The sequence below is a fragment of the Fukomys damarensis genome, unplaced genomic scaffold (genome assembly GCF_012274545.1).
Source record: "Fukomys damarensis isolate Sample0158 unplaced genomic scaffold, DMR_v1.0_HiC HiC_scaffold_2, whole genome shotgun sequence".
In the NCBI taxonomy this organism is placed as follows: domain Eukaryota; kingdom Metazoa; phylum Chordata; class Mammalia; order Rodentia; family Bathyergidae; genus Fukomys; species Fukomys damarensis.
Window position 1 is genome coordinate 21739367 of NW_022900914.1, and position 18355 is coordinate 21757721.

The 18355-nt window shown below is 46.1% G+C and overlaps 1 protein-coding gene across 3 annotated transcripts in view; it reads right to left on the reverse strand.

Moving 5' to 3' along the window:
* Positions 1–18355, reverse strand: part of LOC104848775 (cytochrome c oxidase subunit 7A-related protein, mitochondrial) — an 84401-nt gene that overhangs the window by 62873 nt on the left and 3173 nt on the right. For all 3 annotated transcript variants that reach the window (XM_010604932.3, XM_010604931.3, XM_033763781.1), the window contains exons 2-3: positions 14613–14744; positions 12423–12559 (exon numbers count right to left, since the gene is read on the reverse strand). In XM_010604932.3, coding sequence (XP_010603234.1) covers positions 12423–12559; positions 14613–14744 — 269 coding nt within the window. The remainder of the gene's footprint in view (positions 1–12422; positions 12560–14612; positions 14745–18355) is intronic.

Below are 18355 nucleotides of genomic sequence, written 5' to 3' on the forward strand. Positions count from 1 at the left end.
CCTGAGTTCAATCCCTGGTGGTGCACACCTGTAATCCAGCCCTCTGGAAGACTGAGGCAGGAGGCTCCCAGTAAGGGTCAGGCGAGGCAACTTAGCAACATAGTGAGGGTTTGTCTCAAAGTAAAAAAATAACGGCTCAGAATGTAGCTCAGTGTGAAGCCCCTGGGTCAATCCCCAGTATCATCAAAAAAAGAGAAAATTATACAGTATATATACTGTATTATTTTTTTCCATCTAATTGGAATACTGCCATAAGAAATACACCCTGACACACGCAAACTTGGGATGACTTTCAAGACATTATGCACAGTAAAAAAAAAATCTCAAAAGTTGACAAATTACAAATTTGCACTTAAATGCCATTTTTGAAACGACTAAAGTATAGAGACAACAGATTAAGAGCTGCCAGGAGACAGGAATGGAGGGGAGAGATGCAACTACAGAAGGATAGTACTTGGGGCTCCCTTATGGATTGAACAGTTTGCCTTCTGAGTACAATGCACAGAATCAAATGTCACAGAACTGCACACATGCACAGGAATGCATACAGAACTGATGAAAACGGTAAGATTTACAGTCTCAATTCAAATTACCTGGTGTTGATAGCATAGTTACTCTAAAATGTCACCAATGGGGAAAACTAAGGGGAGACTTCTCAGGCCTCTTAATTTTAAAAGCTTCCTGTGAGTCTATCGTTATTTTAAAATTTAAAAATAGTAATGGTGCAGAAGCTTTGCCTTTGTGCTTTTGAAGGGAACATGGAAGAGAAAAGGTGACTGTACAACAAAGCCTTTTTATGCCATTTCTGACCTTGTGCACTTGAACTGCTCAGGTTAAGTGGACATGGGCGCTGGGTGGTATCTGCTGCTGTTCTAGCCTCGCCTGCTGTCCAGGTGTCAGGAGGGTCCTAGACCAGGCTGAGCGCTGAAAGCTCGGCACCCAGGAAAACAGGCGACAACCTGAGCACACTGCCAATTCATCCTCAATAACAGGTGGTTGGTACAGGTTCAAAAATCTCGTACTCAAAATGCTCAGAACCAGGAAATATTTCAAATTTCCGTTATTTTTCAGACCTTGGAACATGTCCTTTAGAACATAAGATACCTTGGGGGTGGGCCCAAGATGGAGCGGGAGCATCCTGTGTCCCGTGCACCTTACACACGCACCCAAGGTAGTCGTGTTCATTATTTTCAGTGCATCTGTGTTCTGACTCCCCAGGCAACTACAGAATTTCCACTATGCAGTCATCTTGACACTCCAGTTTTCTGATTTTGGATTTTCAGATTAGGGATGTCAACCCGTTCATAGCAGTACCACGGCCCAGTCTGCCGGTGCAAGTGCACGGAGCCAGCCTTTGGGTGTCTTCCCCACTGCCTGCCCAGGCGCCTCCTCCCCTTACCGAGTTTGCTTCCGGAGGTGTGCTGCTGGTACATAGTCCCTCCTGCCCGCCTGTAGTCCCTTCAGGGACCTGAACACCTTCTCTTATTCTAATAAATAAGGAAAACAAGAATGTCACTCCAGCCCGGCCTTGCGAGGCAGCTGCAGTGTGGAGGGCAGGTCAACAGCGACCCCGAGAGCCCCGCCTCTGGTAGCATCCATTCCCGTGTGGCCTTCTGTTGGCTGCCCCTGAATATCTCATCACCAGAATCAATAGCAAGAATGTTTGCCAGGCGCTGACATTTCCATTCAGATGAGTTTATTCTGAGCTGACTCAAGCCCTCACAGGACCCTGGAGCCTTGGTGCAATCTACTCCATTCACCCTCACAGGCAGCCACATTGCGGGGGGACAGGAAGAATCTGACAGCAAAACCCTAACTGCAGCCCTGTCGTGTCCACGGTCCCCTAGTGATGATGTGGTTCTGCGATGTTCACGTAGTGAAACCACCTGATAACACATTTCTCAGGACATGTCCCCAACATTAAGTGACACATGACTGCTGGCTACAAGAAAGGCCCCAGTGACCAGCTGTAACATGGTAATTACTTGGCTCTCATGAAAGCACTTCCCATAGCGGGCAGAAGCAAGACTGGGTACTATCTCAGCTGCCCCAAGGCACCATCTCCCCAGTCCCAAACTGAAAGAAGAGCGAAGGGCCTTACCCACCCAGAGCATCAACCCAAAGGGGCGGCGATGCTGGTAAGTGTCTCCTGGTCCTGAAGCCCTATCTTCGTGGCGCACTAAAGAACAAGACCAGCTGTCCCAGGTCACAGGCAGGGGCCCCCACATTGGAAAGCATGAACAATGCGACAGATTGTAAGGAAAGCCTGCAGGTGGCTCCATTAATAAAGCTGCCAAAGCTGAAATGGTTTCTATGGGGAACTCTCATATTAAAATAGGAAAGATTTTTAAAATTAAATCATAATAGTTAATTACACTTTTTATTAAAACATTTAAACAGGCCAGGCATGGTGGCACATACCTGTAATCCCAGCACTCAGGAGGCTGAGGCAGGAGGATCTCTGTAAGTTTGAGACCAGCCTGTGCTACATAGTGAGTTCCAGGTCAGTCTCAACTACATAGTGAGACCCTGTCTCAAAAAACAAAACAAAACAAAAAAATTTAAACAGGGATTTGTCTGAGAGGGCATTCGGGAAACCACACGTGGCCCGCCCTTCCCAGCACCAGAAGCCACAGGAAGCAGAACTTGCCAGGCAAGCCCCAAGGCCCTCTGTGTCGTCTCCACACCTCCATGCTCCCACTCACTAGCACAAGGGACACAGCTGGTGAACGCAAGGGAAGAGACGGGCACGGCGGCCTGCTGAGGCCGGGACGCCATCCATGCACACAACCCGATGGCATCCACCTGAGCCACACTGGCCCTCGGCCTCTCTTCACACATCCCTCACCCTCTCTCCTGGCACCACCTGCCTCTAGGTTCCTTCCTTCCCTCCTCCCTATTTATAAAGATGTTTTTAAAGGTATAACCTGTAAGGAGGCATTTGTGTATCTGTGGAGTATGTGCCCAAGTAAGGCCCCCCGAGGGACACAAGGTGTGTTCCCAGCACCCCGAAAGGGCTTTGGACCCATCCTTCTGTCCCTCCTCCCTCACACCTGGTGACCCCGTCCTCACCTCTCTCCCCACAGATGACTTTCGGCTTTGTGCGCGTAGAATCTCAGTCCTGTTCTCTTTTGTGCCTGCTGCTCTCACGCACCCATGAGCCGTCACAGGCTCTCCTCGCCCCTCGCCCTGAAGATCACCATTTCCCTGTCTGCATCCCCACTCCACACAGGAGACTCCCAGCCCTGAACACGGAGCAGACACCAGTCAGGATGGGCCTTGGCACCACGTGGCGGCCTAGAGGACTCAACACTCACCCCACCCTGTGACCCCCACTCCTCAGCAGCCAGACTGAGCCCCCCGGAGCACCCACACACACGTCCAATCGTCAGCCCTGTCCACCCCGCCTTGGCCATGTCCCCAGGACCCACCCCCTCCTCTCCTGTGCTCACCACCATCAGGCCCAGGCCCTCATTCCCTCACACCTCTCACCCACTCCCTGCCCTTAGTCTCTTCCTTCACCCATCTGTCCTCCTCACTGCCACCATGGCTTCAGGGAAACCAGAGAGCCTGGGATCGGGGGCTGCCCTCAGCACACGAACTTGCTGCCACCAACCAGGCTTCCAGCTCTCTTTGTCAAGGTACCAGGAAGCTCGTTCAAGAGGGGGCCTGAGCCTCCCTCTTTGACTCCCTCTTCAGCTCCCGCAACTACCTATCCTCTCCTCTCCTGACAGCCAAGATGCTGACACAATCGGCCTTCCCCAAGTGGGGCCATACAAACTCAAACAGTGCCCTGGAGAGCTGCCCTTCCACCCCTCCCCTCGCCTACCCAGTGCAGCCCCGCCCCTGGCCACCCGACCAGGGTGGTGCTCATCACTCCATGAGCCCTGGAGGCCAGGGAGTCAACATCTGTGTCTGCACTGCCTCGCACGGAATGTGGTGCCCAGTGACTAAAGGACGAATGGTTCCCACACAGAAGCTCCTGAGGGTGGAGAGACGAGGCCCCAGGCTGACAGGGGAAGGGTACGTATCAGGCAAGCCCAGGTCTGCTCGTGGAAAAGCTCTGCAGGAAAAGGCATACAGGGCACCTGATGGCTCTATAAGGGAAGAACAGAAAACACGTGGAAGCCAGAAACACCCAGTGAGCTGGGGAATCAGGAAAGGTTAAGAGCCCAGCAAAGCTTCAAGACACATCTGGAAAGTAGCCAGGTCCACTGCTGGCACTGGGACCTCCAGGCCCAAGCTGCTATGTGCAAAGCTGGAGGCAGGTCTGTCTTCTCAAGTGCAGTCAGGCCACCCCTCCTGCCATCAACTGCCCAGATTCTAGATCACACTGAGGTTCCTTTAAGCCTGGGCTACCATAAATGACCCCACAACACGTTTTCAAGACACACAAGTAACAGTACGGTCAGTGACTCTGCCCTTTTCCAGACCCATGACCAAAGAAAGCAGATCTCATCTCTGGCCTGAAATTCTACCTTGTGAAACCCTAGAGATTGTGTCTTGGTTGTGACTCGTCACATAATAGATAATCCATAATAGATCAGGAAAAGAAATGGGAAAAATGTGCATGATGACCAGGAACCGTAAGTCCTGCAGCAGGGACAGTGCTTCCTATCAGGCCCTCTCCAGCCCTCCTGCTGTGGCCACTGGACACACAAACTGCATGCAGACGGGCCGGACGAGAACCGAGACCTGTTCCCAAAGGAACAAGGCACAGAGGCTCAGAGTGAGATTATGCTCCCCTCCCAACTTCACAGGGCTCCTTGGAATCCAGCCCTTCTCACCTCAGCACCCCAACCCACCCACCAGAGGAGCTGCCCAAGAGGCCCTGCCCTACTTTAGCTGTTCCCCATCTCTAAGGCCAGGCCTCGAGCAGTGTCACCTCCCACAGCCCCTGCCGTGCTATGCCCAGTCCTCCAGCTGGTTCTGATTCTCCCCAACGGTACCTGAGCAGATCCCCACAAAAGAGGTGGAAAAGCTAGAAAATCAATTCGCCAGGCAGTGGCTTCAAGATGAGGACATCAGAGAACAGGGAACAGCCACCAAGTATAAACAACAGCTCCTTGGTATGATTCTACTTTAATTAGAATTTGACAACTAGCCAGGGATTTAGCTCAGCGGTTCGGTGGCCTGCCTTGCAAGCGCAAGGACACGAGTTCAATCCCCCGTACCAAAAAAAAAAAAAAAGAATTTGACAACTAATTGAAAGCAATTTCATGCTGGTTCGTGAAAGGTTAATGGAATTCATGTTTGGGAGATGTTGAATGCAACACAGACTTAGCCAGAAACACATATCTAACCTTTATTCTCTTTAATTATTCGGTCAGAATAATTTCCTGGGAGCAAGTTTTGTCTCAAGATGGTTCTAATTAAACATCAGTGAACTTTGAAGTTGAAATCAACTCATTCAGCTGCAACTCAACTTCCAAATTAATCTGCTGCACAACATGGAGGTTTAGTGGCCCAAACAGTGGCAGGCAGGGTGAGGACACAGGCTTGGAGCCTGCCAGGAGGTAACCGATTTTGGAACATCACAGCCCCAGGGCCTTCTCGAGGTAAGTGACCTCCTTCTCAGCTCAGGGCTCCTCTCAGTGACTGAAGCCTAACCTGGTACAGCCAGGAGCCCGAGGTAGGACCAGAGCCAGCAGGCGCTGCCCCTGCACTGTTTCTGCCTAACTGCCCCCTGTCCTTCTCCCTCTCCCCGACCCAGGAGAGCTGAAATGTGCACAGCAGCCCCTGCCTGGGCAAGGTGCTCCCAGGAACCACCCAATTTCTGCTCTGCCTCCCAGCAGGTGTTACACCCCAGCACTGGGTACAGGCCTGCACAGCCTCGGTCTCCCTTTTTCCCTTGGAAACCCCAATCCCAACAGGGTCTGTTTGACCTTGTACCACACCAAGGCCCCACCACACTGGGCCTCTGCTTCTTCCCTGTTGCTGGGAGGCAAGGCCACCATTTCTTACAGCCTGAGGCAGCTTCACCTGGTCTCCATCTGTATTTGGACTTAGCAAAAATTCGAATCTGGGTAATGTATGTATGAGGGACCTGTGCTCTGGCCTTGGAGCTATGTGACCATGACAAATATCAGTGACCGTGGACAAAGTCAGGGAAAGAGAAGGCATCATGTCCCAGGAAGGCTGCTGGAACACAAAGGGGAAAATTCACCTGCAGAATGGTAGGTTTCCTTGGCCATTGTGTTTGGTCTGTTTTCTGTTTGTATTTTATGGCAGCCACCTCAGAAAATGTGGCCAACAGACTGCAGAGCAGAGCAAGCAGCATGGGGCCCAGGCTGCCCATCCCTGCACGGCCTGCAGCAGCACCACACTGCAGGCTGCTCGGAGCCACACCAAGGCAGGATTCTGGGTGACAGGTCTAACTGCAGAGGAGACTGAACCATCTGGGTGCCCTGCCCTTAACTCAGCAGGAGGCTCTCGTGACAGGAGTCCAAGAACACAAGCCTCAGAGAGGCTTCCATCCACCAAACCCACAGGTCACCAGCGCTCCTGGGGAAACAGGTAAGTATGACTGCAGCAGTCCTCACAACTACAGCGTGTCTCAGCCATGTGCTCTGCCAACGCCAAGAAGGCCCTAAAATCACTTTAAAGCAGCTTCCTTTTGTGGGGTGGTGTGTTTTAAGCTAGCTTTGAATTCACTGAGTAGCCCAGACTGGCCTCGAATTTGCAGTGATCCTCCTGCCTCAGCCTCCCGGATACTGAGATTACAGTTGTGCACCAACACACCTGGCTGAGAAGCGTCCTTAAATATATCCTGCAGGCTTGCTTATCAAAGGCAAGGCCATCTGACTCAGTTCTGAGGCCCTGGGAACTACAGATGATGATCAAGGAAACTAAGAAGAGGTTAATGGAATTCATGTTGAAGATCCCAAGGACGGAGCTCCCTTCTCAGCCCACCCTGCGGCACCTGATCACACAGTCAGTGAACCAAGGGTGTGCAGTCACAATGTCAAACAAGTGTATCGTCCACCAGGAGAGGTGTCAGCAGGCAGCTCTGACTGCCGGAGTGTCAGCTCTAGCTACCGAAGATCAATGGACCAGGTGAGAGGTCTGGAAAGCTTGTGCCCCGAAGGAAATGATTTGGGGGTTACAAACCTCAGCATCCATTTCTGGCCACAGCACCTCATCTGGTCTTGAAAGCTAAGCAGGGGGCCAGGGATTTAGCTCAGTGGTTCTGCCACCTGCCGGTACCAAAAAAAAAGAAAAAGAAAAAAGAAAGAAAGAAAAGAAAAGAAAGCTAAGCAGGATCAGGTGGGTTTGGATTTGGATGCAGACAAACCTGGACATCAGGGAAGCTGGGGACCCCCAGAGCCACACACACAAGGGGGAGAAAAAATATGTACAAAAGAGGAACTTGGCAAGCCCTCTGCCTTCACATGCCGCTGAGAGCTTCACACCACCTCTGGGGTGAGGAGCAAGAAGAAGCGAAGGCCAGGCTGACCCGAAGGGAATCAGGCTGACAGAGAAAACAAAGGCAAGGAAGTGCGCACTTAAGAGAACTACAAAGGGGCTATTTTCAGTAGTTCTTGGGCACCCTAACTTTTCTGTGTACTGCTCATCTAAAAAGTTTTCATTATAAATTTAATTACTGGCTGGGGATTTAGCTCAGCGGTTCAGTGGCCTGCCTTGCAAGCGCAAGGACCCGAGTTCAATCCCCAATACCATAAAAACAAAACAAATAAATTTAATTATTGCTAAAAATATTTGTTCTACTGTGAATATTGGCTAAACTATTAAATCACTTTTATAAATCCATCTCGTGGGATATAAACACCCCCACAGCTGGACACCCACCTGTATTTAACCAGTTAGAAATACAGGGGCCGGGGCTTTGGCTCAGTGTTTCCGCCACCTGCCTCAAAAGTGCAAGGGCCCGAGTTCGATCCCTGGTACCAAAACAAAAGAAATACAAATGCCACTTCGTCGTTCCCCATTCCCTGTTGCTGGCCCTGAGCACCACAGACGGCACAATTTACAGAAAGGCAGTAGGGCTGAGGTGTGGCTCAGTGGTACAGCACTTGCCTATGCTATGCAAGGGCTTGGGTTGCATACTAAGCACCGCACACAAAAAGAAGTAAGAGAATAAATCATTACTCAACTCATGGTTCTGAAGGCTGAGGTTCAAGGTCCTCCTTAACGGACAATACAGATGCCCAGGAGGCCGGCCAAGGGTATGATGGGGCGAGCAGCATATTGGCTCAGGTCTCACCTCCTCTGCTTTGGAAGCCACAGTCCCACTGGGTCAGGGTCCCACCCTTGTGGTCTCACTTAACTCCCTTTACCTATCCTGAAGATCCCCTTCCAAATACCACAGCCAGGTTAAGTGAAGATTAAATGGTGCATGAGCCCGAGGGGGATTTACACTGTATCACTATTGAGGAGTCAGACGTTTCTTCTTAAGCATCTATTTCAATTTCCCTCTCACATCTACAATTTTACCCATCCCCCAAAATTTTACCCAAATAGGATTTTAGGCTTGTACCTCTCACTATAACACTGTGCAATTTAAATTTAATTAAATTTCCTGTGACTATAAACTCTTAAGGGCTAAAGGTACTTTTATTCTGGGTTGTATTACAATTACTATTACTACATACCTGATCAAAACAACAGTTAAATGTTGATCATTATTAAAGATGAGGAAAATGTGTACCAGAAACGCATCTCAATTACAGAGAGGGGGCTGGTTCAGGTCTCCATGGGTAAATCCTGCTTACTGTTAAAACAGATTCAAGTGGGCCGGGGATTTAGCTCAGTGGTTCTGCCGCCTGCCTTGCAAATGCAAGAACCCGAGTTCAACCCACCCCCCACCAAAAAATTAAAAAACAAACAAACAGGGCCAGGAATTTAGCTCAGTGGTTTTGCCGCCTGCCTTGCAAGTGCAAGGTCTTGCGTTCGATCCCCAGTACCAAAAAAAAAATTAGATTCAGAACCAATTCCATTTCTACTTTTTTATTTTTACAGACATAAGCAATGAGAAGCCTTATACTCATAAGTAAAAGGGAATAGGGTTTTATAGTAGCAATATCAGAGAATTCTTGAAACTCCTGAGTTCTAATGAACACTTATGTAATGATCTGTTATCAAGAATATTTTTCAGCCAGGTGTGGTGGCACATGCCTGTAATCCCAGCACTTGGGAGGCTGAGGCAGGAGGATCGCTATGAGTTCCAGACCAGCCTGGGCTACATAGTGAGTTCCAAGTCAGTCTAGGTGTGTGGTGGCACATGCCTGTAATCCCAGCACTTGGGAGGCTGAGGCAGGAGGATCGCTATGAGTTCCAGACCAGCCTGGGCTACATAGTGAGTTCCAAGTCAGTCTCAACTACACAGTGAAACCCTGTCTCAAAACACAAAACAACAACAAAAAAGAATAATTTTCAATGATTAACAACTCCGCTGGTTCTTCTTCCAATTTTGTTAAAAGCAAAGAATCAGCCACACATAGTGCACAGCTAAAATCCCAGCACTATGGGAGGCTGAGGCAGGAAGATCACAAGTTTGAATCCAGCCTAGGCAACTTAGTGAATTAGCAAGACTCTGCATCAAAATACAAAGTACAGGAGATGTAGCTCAGTGTGAAGGCCCTTGGTTCAATCCCCATTACCACATTAAAAAAAAAAATTGAAATAAAAATAAGAAAAGATTCACAAAAGTTCTAACCCGCAAAAGGATTTGTTTACCTACTCACAAACTTCCTCAGTGTTTCAAACACATTAGCACTATACCCCAGGGCCCAAAGACGTGAGACTACTCCAATACTACACACCGTGGTCTCGACAGAAGAGCTGAGAGACCTGCGCCCCTTTTGTAGACTTCAAACCTGGCGCGCTCTCAAGCAGTTCAACTTTGGGAAGTAGCTGGGCATAGTGACGCACACCTGTAATCTGAGAACTTGGCGTGCTAAGGCAGGGGGACTGGCATGAGTGCAAGGTCCACGTGAACTACATTGCAAGACCTTGTCTCTAAAAGCGAGAAATACATACAAACATACCCATCAAAAGATGAATTAAATTATGAAACATTCATAAAATGGAATTCATCGCAGAAGAATGAGGTGGAGAAGAATCTCTAAGCTCCAAGTCACACTAGGAAGGTATAGTACCATTTAGGTGAAAATAACACAGATAACATCTATGTATTCATAGAATACACCTAAAAGTAAATAAAGAAAAGAGCATTGTGGAAACCACTTTGGGTCAGAAAGTAAGGAAATGCTCAAAGGCTGGTAAGGTTGTGGCCAGAGAACACAGAAGCCGTGTCTGGGCAGCCACTGACCACTGAAATAATGCCAGGATGGCTGTCAGATATGAAATGAAGACATTAACAGTAAAAACAAGTTTAAAGGGGGACCAAAAAATGTCCAACAATGCAGAAGAAGTGAAAGAATAAAAATCACAGTCAAGAATCACCAATAAAGCTGGGTGGGGTGACCCACACCTGTAATCCCAGCACTCGGGAATCTGAGGCAGGAAGACTGAGCTTATACAGTGAGTTCAGGACCAGCCTGGACTACATATCAAAATCCTGTCTCAACAAAAACAAAAGAATCACCAGGGCACACTAACACTGGGTGCAAAACTGTTGAAGATAAAGGACATTTGGTGAAATATCAAAGGGCAAAGCAAGCAATGTGGTAGGCAACAACTTAACTAAGTTATCTAATTGCCAATCACCAATAACAGAAAAACTGCAGTAGTACCAAGCGCTGCATGACAAAAGGAACCACACCATCTCTTAGGATTCCTGATAGAAGTTTAATAGTACTAGGGACTCAACAAGGCCTGAATACTGGGCTACATTCTCAGCCTTTTTTTTTTAAAGTCAGGTTCCCACTAAGTCTCTAACTTGCCTAAACTGGGCTTGAACTTTCATCCTTCTGCACCAGCCTCCCAGACTGCTGGGATTACAGGCATGTACCACTGTGCGCAACTGGATTCTTCAAATAGGTCAGTGGCAGGAAACATGCAAATATTGTTCTGTATAAGAGGAAACTAAGCAGACATGGCAATTAAATGCAATGTATGATCTTTGCCTGGGTCCTGGATGCAAAACAAAAATCATCTATAAGGCTGGGCATTTAGCTCACTGGTGCCACCACCTGCCTCACAAGCACAAGGTCCCGAGTGTGATCCCCAGTACCAAAAAAAAAAGAAAAGAAAAAAAGAAAAAGAAGAAGAAGAAGAAGAAATCAATTATGAGCACTGGTAGGAATGTAAAACTGCACCTAATGTAGAAAGAGTCCAGCAATTCTTCAGTGATTCTACTGCTAGAGGTACACAGCCAAGAGCAATGAAAACACACACCAGGCGAAAACCTCATTCACCGGTGTTCAGTGCACCGTGATTCACCATGGCCCACCAGTGCCAACTGCCCATTAACTGCCCATGAAGACGAGTAGGTAAATGAAATGTGGAATATATCCATGCAAATACTATTCAGCTATAAAAAGGAACGAACAATACAATGCCATGGAACAGATAGACCTCAAAGTATTACACAAAGTGAGAGAAAACAGAGGTCACATATTACAGGGCATGGGCGTGAAATCTCCAGAGAAGGGAGCACCAGAAGACTGAGGAGGTGAGTGGTTGCCCAGGGCTGGAGGTAGCGGGTGCAGGGATTTGAAACGAAAGAAATGAGACTCAGGTTTAAGGTGTCTCTGGTGTTCTGCAATTACTCTGAAAGGTCATTTAGTTTAAAGAACTCCAAACTTGAAATGTTCATTCATGTATTTATTCCAGTCAAAATAAATCATAATTTAAAGCCATAACTTTTTTAAAATATAAGGGAGAACCTGCGGCAGGGCTACATCAAGACACCAGTCTGCAGTGCAACATTTAGCGAGTGTTCTGTTCCCGTGTTGGAGTAAATACAGGACAACTACACACAGAATTTCACTGAAGACATGGGATGAGGCACATCACCCTCTGAAACAAACTGCCCGATGAGTACAGACAGGCTGCAAATAGTTTCTATTCACATTTTACTAAGGGATGGAAAAACCCTGAAGGTGACCGCCTACTCGTTTCACGCACCTGGCCTGGACACCTGTCTTCCGTCACATGCAGATCCAGAAAAGCTGCAGCACTCCACGCTTAAAACCCAGTCCCGATCCCCAAGGGCCTCAGCACAGGCTGCTGTTAATGAGCCTGTGTGCAGCCTTTCTCTAGAATCTCCAGGGAAATCAGGAGCCTCATCACAGAGTGCAGCACCACTTTTTTGCACAATTGTTTTAACTGTCAAGCTGCTCTCACAGCTGATGAGCCATATGCATTTCATACACCAATACCATCTTCAGACCGTTTTTATAAAAATGTTAAGCAGATCATCCAAGTGAAGAAAAGAAAAAGAAAAATTCAAAGGGTTTGTGCCAAAAAGCCACTGAGTCCTGTGCAGCCCAACTCACTTGTTCCTGGGCTGCGCAGCCTTGTAGAGAGCGATGAGGCAGTAGATTGTCCCACCCAGTGTCAGTGCCATGGTGGTCCGGTAGAGCATCTGGTCAGGCAGGCCCCGCTTGAGGTGCACAGGCAACCCGTCAGGCTTCTGGAAAGCAGTGGGGACAAGGGCAAGGCTCAGAAGGCAGGGTTTACAATTTTAGCTTAATAAAGAACAAACTTGTCTTTGCGAAATTAATCCATAGACACAAGGCAGTGGAAGAAGCCTTAATCCATGAGAACACTCACTAAAACATTAGCGTATTTTCTAAAAACTACACCTAAGTTAATGTTAAGTCCAAAGACATTCTCCAAAGAGTCGAGCAACTGGAAATAACAGAGTCCACATTTCTAAAGCATTTATTATATAGTACTCAATCAGGAAAGAAGGACAGGGGAATTTTTTAAAAAACAAAGGCAATCAGCAGCTAAATTAAGAAGTGCAGGCACAAGAAATGCTCCCCGAGTAGTTCTGCCTTTAGTTTGGCTTCTGACAGAACAAAGGCCATGCCAGGTCAATTAATAGATTCAAATACATTTTTGTATTCAACTGTCTTCGTTCCACTAATGTTAAACCCCATTTAATAATCAGATTCCATAAGATACTTCATTATTTTGCAGTTTCCAAATCCCTTTCCTCCCACTGCACTGCAAGAATCCAAAATGCTCTCTTATACTTTACCAAATAGAGACTAAACTGATCAAAATCAAAGTACTCTAACCCCAAGAGTCAGGCTTTACTCTGGCTATGCTTCTGAGGGAAGCTGCCCTGTAATAACAGTGGTGGCAGTTCTGCTAGGTCACCAAGTTCTCAAGGATTCTCAGCAGAGTAACCTTAGTATTACCTGAAACATCAAACCTGGCTTCTCTCAGCTGAATAGCAAGCCCTGGAGGGCTCCTCTACATCCATCAACATCAACTTTAATATCAAGCAGACAAAAACGATTTGAAGATAACTGTTACTAAAAGTCACTCCATGTGTCACAAACACAATTATGTTCTGCATGATTCTGAGGGTCACACTACACACCACCGTTTTCTCCATGCAGTGGATGGTCAAGAGCACACACTGTACAGGCACTGTGAAAACCTATGCACCCTTAAATGCAGGGACACTAACCACCCTTCCCTGTTGTGATATCTACCCACATAAGGTTCCTACTTTAGGGCTTAAAATATAATTAAGGTTTTTTTGTTTTTTGTTTTTTTTTTTTAGTCAGGGTCTCTCTGTAAGACTTAAAGTCTCACTTTTACTCTGTGGAGCGTGAACAGCCAAAAGACCTCCACGATGCTGAGCCCTAAAGCTCGGCGAGGTTCCAGGAGCTTGTCGGACAGCGAGAGTCACCCAGGAAGGAACACACCAGGCTGGTTGGCAAATAGACCTTTATTAGTCTGGCCAGACAGCACTCCTGGAGCCAAGTAGCTCAGAGGGGCAACTAGCTCAGAAACAGAGGCCATTTTATATAGGGCTATGGGGGGAGTTTACACTAGAAACTTACAGGAAGGGGACAAAGGCAAGTGGTCATCAATCCTGTACTCGACCATTACATACTAATGATCAGCAGATCGATTATCCATTGTTTTATAGATTGTGGTGCTCAGAACATTCAGTTATGGGCAAACAAGGAGTGGAGTGATTTACTTTGGGTCTCTATGTTTATTACAGTTTCTATCTAGTTTCCCAGCTACTCTCAAGCAGTTACCTAGTAATTCACAATTAATCATTACTTATCCTATAAGGGGTGGGGGAACAATAGTCTGTGGGTCATTTGCTGGTCAACATGGAGTCGCTCTAGTTCAGTAAGGCTCTTACATCTCTATGTAGTTCAGGTTGGTTTTGAACTCACTATGTAGCCCAAACTGGCCTGGAACTCACAGAGATCCTTCGGCCTCAGCTTCCCAAGTGCTGAGATTACAGGTGTGTACCACCACGACCAGCTGGGAATTCTATTTAAAGAAAAAGGAAGTTGAGTAATGAACAAGAGTAAGACTCTCGGTTCCAGAAGGGATTTTTTTTTCCCTTTGGTAGCAGGGATCGAACTCAGGACCTTGCACTTGCAAAGCAGGTGGCAAAATCACTGAGCTAAATCCCTGGCCCCAGAAGGGTCTTTTAAAGTCTAATTATTTTACAGACTTTTCTGTTCCCAAGTTTCTTCCCTCACCTGGAAAAACTTCTGCAGCTCTGGAACTTTGTTCTTCCCAGCATAATCATATGCAGGGTAACTAGAGGTCAGTTTAGTAGGTGTGGCAAATATGATAGGCGGTGCTTCTGTGGAAACCACAGGCCTTAATCCCTGGAGGGGAAGAGAGAAAAGCAGCAAGTTAAGTTAGAAGTAGGAGCATCTAACAAACCTTTCACAGAGCAGCCACCTGGAACAGTGCAGGAACCTTTTGGCCTCACTCAAGGGACAGGAGGGATCTCTTCAACCCTGCAGTACAAGCCTTTAATTGGTCCACAAACTTCTGACAAAACACCCCAGCCTGCTTCCCCACAGCAAAGCTGTCAACTCCCTACCAGCCAGATGGCAGGGACAACAAAGGCCTAATCTGAGCTTCCAGAAGTACCTGCTGTGTCTACCTTACCAAACCACTAAAGCACTTATAATCTGTATGAACTTTTAGTTAGATTTCATAAGGGACTTGGGTGTCCCTTTTTTTCTCCAAGTAAGCAATGTACTAACATGGAACGTCTTATCCTGGAGCAGACTGCAGAAACTTCCATAGGCACAGTATAGAACTGTCATGGCTAGTGTCTAGACTTCCCCCCAAAGCCTCTTGTGGTCACAGATGGGGCTTTTCAGAGATGGCTGGATCTAGAGTGAGTGATGCTGAGATTAATGGTGCAATGCTGGGATTAAGGGCCCCACCCTGGATGTCAATGCTACTAGCCGTAAGGGTGGTTAGCCTGGGTGGACTATAAGGGACAGAAAGAGGGCATTTGCACTCATTGTCTGCTGCTGCCTCCTGCCTGCTCCGTGATGCCCCTTGCCATGGTACCCAGCCTTGGAGCCAGATGATGATGGACTAAAACCTCTACAAACTGTGAGCGGAAACATACCTTTCCTCCTTTAACTTTGGGTGTCAGATACTTTGTCTCAGCAATGAGAAAAGTAACTAAGAAAATATCTTCTTGCATTTCAGGATTAAAAAACAAAAAATAAAGAATACAAAAAAACTATAAATTAACTGAAATTTCCAACATTAATAAACTCCTACATTTAAAACATATATAGTAAAAGGCCAGGGATTTAGCTCAGTGGTTCTGCCGTCTTCCTCGCAAACACAAGGTCCCAAGTTTGATCCCCGGTACCAAAAAAAAAAAATATATATATATAATACACACACACACACACACACACACACACACACACACACACATATATGTATATGTGTGTATACATATATATATTAAAAATAAGAGGATGGAGAAGCATACTGATAGATGCAGGCACGAAAGACCACATATTGTATCATTCCCTTCACAGAAGCCCAGAGCGGGGCACTCTGGAGACAGAGAAGACAGATTAGTGGCTGGCTGGGGCTGGGGCTGGGAGAAACAAGTGGCAGCTAAAAAGCATAGGTTTCTTTTTGAGGTGATAAAAATACTCTAAAATTAACTGGTAGTGGTTGCACTCATCTATTAAGCACTAAGAACCACCGGGAGAGTTTGCCCAGACACAGGTTTCTCTATATTGGCGAGGGTGGACTCAACTTCCCTGGGCTCGAGCCATCTTCCCACTTCAGCCTATCAAGCAGCAAGGACTGCAGGTCCACACAATGGCACCCAACCTAAAACCACACTACCCTCTACCTAAATGGGTGGACTGTATGGTACACAGACTATTCTTCTGTAAGATTTTTAAAAAAGAAACTAAGTAGGGCCCAGGGATTTAGCTCAGTTGGTGCCACCGCCTGCCTTGCAAACACAAGGTCCTAAATTCAATCCCCGGTACCGAAAAAGAAAAGAAAAGAAAGAAACTAAGGGGGAATTCTAGATTTTTACATAAAGGAATAAATCTGATGATGAATGTATAGATGGTTCTCTAAAGCCACCTGATAATTAAGGAGGTAAGACATACAAACCACTAAAATTATCCTTTTGTATTACATTCTCACTTGGAAAAGTAAAATTCTAAAGTTGAAAAGTATTTAAGCTTTACAGATAAAAAAGTATTGCCAAAGTAATATAATCATCAACCCTGTGGTTCTTATTTCTCAAAGAAACCGAAATTTACCTATAATTGACAAGGCCTATCCTAAAGTCCAGATATTAAAAACATGAATATTAGGGGTCAGGGATTTAGCTCAGCAGTTCCACTGCCTGCCTCGAAAGCGCAAGGACCAGAGTTCGATCCCTGGTACCAAAAAAACCAATAAATGTTAGTTGGGCAGGGTGGTACATGCCTATAATCCCAGCTGAGGCAGGAGGATCATGAATTTGAGGCTAACCTGAGCTACATAGTGAGTTCAAGGTAAGCCTAAACCACACACGGAGATCTTATAGCTTAAAAAAAAAAAAGCACATCAGTTACTACCACCAGGTAAGCATGAAGATCAACAAAACAAAAAAGTGGTATTAAAATAAATTTGGCTTTGATTTCTTTCCAACACAGTCTAAGTATGAATGCCCTGGTTTTATGATGCACACACCCATGCAGCATACTTTACTCATGACTTAAACTCTGTACTAGAAATACACAATGAAAAAGGCAGCCACCACCTCTACTTCCACCATCATGGATAACAATGTTTCAGAGTACCAGCAGCTCCTATCTATCCCCTCCTTGTTATATTCACAGCATCATGTTAAGCACTGCATGAGCTTTACTGAACTTGATCCTGTCAGCAACCCCAGGGAGAATTTACTGTTCCCACTTTACAGAGGAGAAGAAAAAAAAAACTGGGTCAGGAAAGGTAACTTGCCTAAAATCACACAGCAAAAAGACAAAGCCACACTGGGGACTTAGCTCAGTAGTTCCACCACCTGCCTTGCAAGTGCAAGGTCCCAAGTTGGATCCCTGGTACCAAAAAAGACAAAGCCAAGTTTTTAATCTCAAGCCTCTCTAAAGTCCAGAACCCTGGCTTTAAGTATTCCGCTACTTAAACCTCACACTACCATCAATTACTGCTCAAAAGCCACAATCCACTTAAATAGAAGTCTGGCCCATACGGTGTCAGCCTGCACTTACATTATAACACATTCAAGAGACTCAAAACATGAGAGAGAGAAAAGGAGGCCCAGCTCCTGAGATGACAAGGCTAAGGAGGATCTCTAGTTGGGCTGGAGTGTTAGAACCCCTTCAGATCACTCTGTGAGTTCACGATATGGTCCCCTAATGATCATTCCCCTGAATGTAAAAACGTAAAAACCCATTCTACTGAGCGTCCCTAAAAATGGTTTAAAAGTAAATTCATGTTTTGACAGGACTCAAGTGAGGGCATTTTTAGAACGGATTACATTTCACTTTGTTCACCCATCCAGTGATTCAAAACTACAGCAGGTTTGGAACTGTATCATCAGAAAACAGGAGTATCAACCATCGTGACAGTTTTAAATAATTGCATACTTCCATTTATAACATTATAAAAGTTCAGAATATAGAACTTTGAAGTTATCTATGATCTTATCGCATCAATTTCTATGAATTGTAAATTCTCCCTAATCCTTTTCCACTTATTTTAAAAACTGTATAATCATGGTGTAAAATTCTATATTTTTTTTCACTTATAATCATTTTTTCATATTCCTAATCTTTGTAACACTAAATTTACTTTTCACAATGACCCTGTAAATGAAGTATTATCAGCCCATGTTAGAGATGATTAAAACATGGCCCAGAGATTTCTTTTTTTTTGGGGGGGGGGTTGGTTTTTTTTTTTTTTTTTTTTTTTTTTTTTTTTTTTT